The 6,000-nt window shown below is 43.9% G+C and overlaps 1 protein-coding gene across 1 annotated transcript in view; it reads left to right on the plus strand.

Moving 5' to 3' along the window:
• LOC147607870 (elongation factor Tu, mitochondrial-like) overlaps positions 1–5,309 on the plus strand; it is an 88,444-nt gene extending 83,135 nt beyond the window's left edge. The window contains exons 10-12 of the mRNA XM_086789958.1: positions 3,749–3,811; positions 4,028–4,268; positions 4,396–5,309. Coding sequence (XP_086646084.1) covers positions 3,749–3,811; positions 4,028–4,268; positions 4,396–4,466 — 375 coding nt within the window. The 3' untranslated portion in view covers positions 4,467–5,309. The remainder of the gene's footprint in view (positions 1–3,748; positions 3,812–4,027; positions 4,269–4,395) is intronic.
• The last annotated feature ends 691 nt before the right edge of the window (positions 5,310–6,000 follow it).

The following is a 6,000-nucleotide window of genomic DNA, read 5'->3' on the forward strand; positions in this document are numbered from 1 at the left end:
GCACGGCCAGAGAGAGGAAACGTGCAATCGGCTACTGCAGCAGCTGTGTACGGCCAACGCACAAAGGGAACTTGCATACGTTTATTGCAGCTGTGTACGACCAGCACACAGAGGAGAGAGAGAACCAGTCGGTTGCCCTGCTGTACGGCTAGAGAGAGGGATTCTGCAGTCGGCTACTGCAAGTGTGTATGACTAGCGCCCAGAGGTTGAAAGAAGAGGACTATTGTTGGCTGGGAGATGAAGGTGCTTGTTGATGATCCTCCCAAGAGGAACACCACCTAGCTTTTTATAAAATCGACCAACTCTACTTTTGGATGGTGTTTTTCCTTTCTGCTAAAAGTAGCTGGACCTGCCCAAAATATCAACTTTATGCTTTTCTCAACTTGCAGGACAAGTTTCCTCTAGGCACCTCCTTCTGTCCAGATATGCATGCCCGAAAAGTAATAAGTCCGGCCAAATTTTAATGGTGAGTGAACTTGTTGACTTATAAACCTTATAAGTCACACCAACAAATAAAATCCCATGTTGCTCATGCTCTTTAGCCATCTTTCAAGCCAAAATATGCCAGTGAATGCTTTAGCTTTCTTTTGTGGAAAATCCCCGTTCTCACGTTGGCTCTGCACTGTGTGTGAAACACTGGTCAAGACTGGTGAAGGGACCAAATAGTGACAACTAAGGCTATCCATAAACTGCAGCTTGACAGGAAGGCCAAGACTTACCAGTTGAGCATCTCGCTCATGCCTGTGACACTCCGGCCCCCTTCCTGGATGATATGTTATACATAGCTCTTTGCCATGGCTTTCCATTGTCATGATCTAGTATAACTACTCGACAATGAAGGGATATAGATAAAAGATTTGAGCATGGGACAAGAAGTGGTCCTTCGTGGAAGCAACCCTTGTCATGGAAGGCACACATTGCTTGCGATGGTGCAAATCAAGACAAGCTAAACAATGGACGATAGAGACCCAAAGAGTTGAAAAAGGGTGTCTTTTTGATAAAAAAGTCATGGGTAAACCAACCAAGCGTATTTGTTTTTGGTAAGATTTTCTATGTGAACAACCCCTTTCCAAGAACATAACTTGGCGGCTTCATGTCAAAAGGCAGAATCAACATCAACAATTGACTATGCCACATCTACCAAATAGAAGGCAAAAACAAATGCAAAATTAATGGTAATACATTTTTTGTGCTTGTTGGTTTTTTCCAAGATGCTATGGAAGGGGTTTGCTTCAATGTAATGCAATAATAGTGAAACCTATTGAGCTATTTCACCACATGAACTTCGACAAGGCTTGGTGACAGTTTCTCTCTCTCTCTCTCTCTCTCTCTCTCTCTCTACATTCACAACTTCTCTCTACTTTATAGATTGCGAATCTATTCTTATAGCTTACTCGTGTGCGATAATAACTGCGATCTCCTAGCCATCCTATGGGCATGTCAATGCTTGAGTCTGAGGTCAACACCTTTGTAGAGGGACATGGGCATAGATCTAGGGGACAGGTAGGACCTACTCTACTCTAGATGATATTTTCACATTGAGAGCCATCATTGAGGAGGCCAAGTCCAAGGGTCGGAAGGTATATTGTTGCTTCGTGGACTTCTGCCAGGCCTTTGATAATGTACCCCAAGCAGGTTTGTTTAGACGCCTTCAGGAGTTGGCCCCTTGTGGAGATGATATGGGGAGACATGGCATTATATGAGTTGGTGACATGGAGAGTCCGGCACCAGGAGGCATGTCGGATGTGATCACTAGCATCATAGGGGTGAAGCAGGGATGCCCTCTCTCCCCAACAGTCTTTGGCCTTGACATAAATGACGTCTCCGACTTCATTGATAGACTTGGTTGGCCTGGTTCCACACTATGTGATACACTTGTTAAACATAGGTGCTACACAGATGCTTGATGGAATTGCAGGCCTTTTGCAAGCAGCGGATCTGCACCTTGGACAGAGACAGGCTCCCTCGGCTGGCACTATAGTCGTTTAGGAAACCAGTGTAGATGGGACAGGTTAGGGTTTGGTATGCTAGGGTTATACAGTGGTTCCTCTCACATGGGTTTCATATGGATCATCTGCCACCATTCCAGTACTGGATGCACTGCTATTACCTCTCACCTGCCAGGACATCATTTGACTTATTTGAGCTGACCTCTTCAGACTAGAGATCCATATCACATGGTTGGATCCACTGCATGCAGTTTTAACGGGATCACTTTTTAAGGCTTATAGAGGACGGCTTCATTCAGAAGGGTGGCTATCTTCAAAGACATGTCACATGCCATGAGGATTGAGAACGGTGAGATTAGAGTCTCATCACATTACCTAAGGGTGGAGACTAGGCGACCAGAGGTCATTGTAAGAGGGAACATGATCTGCCAATGCTGTTCACTAGAGGCCGAGAGAGAGGAGCACTATCTTTCCAGATGCCTAGTTTTTTTCATCTGACCCAGGATGGAGGCTCTCATCAACCACCACGAGAGAGCTGTGACCTAGATGCCCCTACTCGACGGACCAGGCAACGCACACTGGCAGCCCATGTGCCACTGGTGCCACCTTGCCTCCCGGGCGTCTGCCTAGACAAAGCGATTCAAGTGCAGTGAGCTAGATGTGGGAGACCCACTAGTTTGAGGACATGGTTGTTTCTCGTATCGGTACGAACCTATTTGTATCGCATGGTTCGTATGGTACAGTTCCATATGATATCGTACGGTTTGAGCAGCCCCCCCCCCCCCTTTTTGAGAAAAAAAATTTCAAATGCTTTAAAAAAATAGAAATCCTGCTCAACAAAGAGATCCCAAATGTCCGCAATACTTCGCAATTTTCGTATCCACTCAATATTCCATATGGGGTTGCTAAGAGACCTTAAAAATTTGGGAAGGTAGACTGGTAGTGTACACTTGATTGGTAGGATGAGAGAATCTTGCTACATCACTTGGAGATCCCTGGTATAGGTAGGCTAGACAGTCAGATCCTCAAGTTATGTATGAGGGAGAAGATTTGGACAAGGCCATTTTGATCCACAGAGGAGTCCCTAAACTTATCACCCTAGAAGCACTGCATGTATCTGTGCAAGGACGGTCCCTTAGTCATACTGTATACACACTACACCGGGAGACCTCTAGTATCGCATTACCCATGCAGGCTCTTTTTTGGAGACAATTGGGAGATCCAACTGGGAGAGACACATCTCCATGTTCTGGTTCCCCAAGCTTTGTGGGCTCCTCCCCCCCCAACCTTCCCTCACATGCAAGCTTGAAGCTCCATAGTTTGTAAGTGAAAAAAAAACCCGTATCTTATCGTACGGTATCCCAAAATTTCATATCGTACCAAAAATCCCCATACGGTATCGTATTTTCATACCGTGACAACTATGTTTGAGGAGATGCTCCATCCAGTAGGTTCAGATCTGAGAGGTGCTGCTCCACAGGCAGTGGACATGGAGAGCCTCTACACATTCATAAATGTTGAGGATCCACCTTGATCCCCTCATTGTAGTGTTGTACCGTTACATGACTGTTTTTTCTTTCAGCTCTAGTTGGGTTTTTTTTAATGTTTTTTTATGATTCAGTTACTTGATGGACACATTGTAACACTTCTGGTCTCATAGACCCTTTGGTCTTTTGTAGATGATAATAGAACTTTCTTTCTTTCTCTCTGGGCATGCGTGCTCGTGCGCAGAGAGAGAGAGACAGAGTCATGCGCTTGTAAAACACTTTAAATCTGTGGGAGTGTTTGGTGCTGGCCAGGCTGGAGACAATGTTGGGCTGCTTATGCGTGGGTTGAAGCGTGATGATGTGGAAAGAGGTCAGGTAAGAGGTTCTTTTTTTTTTGTGATTGATACCTTTTGAAATTGCTAATATTGCCTATTTCTGCCCTGATTTTTTTAAATGGGTGGATTGAGTAGTATGGTCAGTAGGCTTGCTCATATTTTCATGATGTACTTTTCTGTGGGCATTTACGCTCGCATGAAGCAGGTATCATGATCGAGTCTGTCTTCTCACCTCAGCTTTCGTGGTGTTTTGAAGGTTGTATGCAAGCCAGGGACAGTGAAGACGTACAAAAAGTTCGAAGCGGAAATTTATGTGCTTACAAAAGAAGAGGGTGGGCGCCATACTGCTTTCTTCTCCAATTACAGGCCTCAGTTTTATATGAGAACGGCAGATGTTACTGGTAAAGTGGAACTTCCAGAGAGTGTGAAGATGGTTATGCCAGGCGACAATGTGACGGCTACCTTTGAGCTAATCACTCCAGTTCCAATCGATGCAGGTACTGTTTTTAGTTACGTATTTATTGGTTCTATGAGTAATAACTTGCATAGTTCGATGGCTCCAGGAATTAGGCCTGCTTCACCGCTTTGCTTGAATATATATTTTGACAGCGCTTTGCTCTGCAGGACAACGGTTTGCTCTTAGAGAAGGTGGTCGAACAGTGGGGGCAGGCGTAGTGTCCAAAGTGATCAGTTGATAGTCAGGGTTTGGTTATGGCTAGGTCTCGATTCGGCATCTCTTACAAGCCTGTGAGTGTATTTTGAGAAACAAAGAAAGGAGAGGCTTTGAATTGTGAGGGAAGATAAGGTTGGTCGCTGCATTGTTGGCCATTGATCATATTGAAGTGTCTGGAAAGTAGAATTTTTTGGTGTCAAATAAGATAAAAATCTATAGACAGACTCGATGCTCATCAGTCTAGTGGCAGTGGGTGAGGGATTTTGTCTGCAACATTTTTTTGGCAAATTTGATGATAATTGGCATGGATCTTTTCCTATAGTTAAGCCGTGTTCTAGAGCTGGTGAAGCAGTTTAGAAGATTGAACTATTTACAGGTGCCTTCTTCCGTTCCTTGCCAGCTGCCAAAGGTGTTGTGAGACCTTGATTCTGTGCCTTAGAATAAGGACAAATTTGGGTATGGGATCATACTTGGTGCAATCAATCAGACCATAATGCAGTCAGCTCATATCAATATATACTCTGGTTATAGTAACTTCAGCAAATGTTATTTCTACATTGTCTGTGCTTGCAAGCACAGCTAGAACTTTACAAAATGAAATGTAAGCAGCGTTGTTTATTCTCCTTTCAGTTGTCACTGGGCTTAAACTTGCTCTGTTGCTGTGTGAGATGCCAAGCTGTCCATAGGGCATGGTGGGGAAGATCTTTTGTCCGAATGCCTTAATGGCAGTGATTCTCATGCTTTCCAGACTTTGTGTGGTGTGTAAAAAGTTTGGTATTTGTTTCACGGCTGCTTCGCAAATACGGTTGGTGTGTACCAATGGGCTCTGCCTATTTTCAAGTTTCAGTAGGTTGCTGTCAATTTTCAAGGGTCAGTCAGCATGCTTGGATGTGTGCAGGCAATCACCACGACGGATTAGAATGGACTTTCAATGCAGTTCAAAGGGCAGCTTTTACTGTGCTCATCCTTCAATTTGTTGAATGGTACTTATCTAAATTTCTTTCCAATATACAATAAAGAGCAACTGAAGTACCTGAGCCCATTTTACAACAGCAAACACATACAAGGTATTTATTTTCTTCAGGTGCCCAACTCTTTGAACTAAACCAATTTTTATGGCACGTGTGCTTTCCAGTCCAGGGTTGCAGTGGCGTCATGTACTATTGTTTTCTTGTCATTATTACTTAAGTACTCAAAGCAGGTAATGATTGGAGAATGTAAAAAATGGCCTGACACACATTCTGGTCAGTAAGGACTGTCTTCTGTAAACGATGGTGTTAGGGGTTGCTGGTACCAATCTCTTAGGCATAGTTCATATTTTCACGCATCCAAGCTACCAACTAAATATTTACTTTTCCTCATCATGAGCCTAAATGAGCAAAATAGAATGTTAACCTTTTTAGGAACACCGTTATTGTGGGTAGGGATACCTCTATGTTGGGTTGTTTTCTCTCATGGTGTATAGTTATTTACTGAGGCTTACCCGAGGGTTAGGTTAGCTCATGTGTGGGTCAGGGCCCAAGAGATTTGTAAAAGGGTAAGCTCATTATAAGTCT

The sequence above is a fragment of the Cibotium barometz genome, chromosome 54 (genome assembly GCF_041138505.1).
Source record: "Cibotium barometz isolate CiBa-2024 chromosome 54, ASM4113850v1, whole genome shotgun sequence".
Lineage (NCBI taxonomy): Eukaryota > Viridiplantae > Streptophyta > Polypodiopsida > Cyatheales > Cibotiaceae > Cibotium > Cibotium barometz.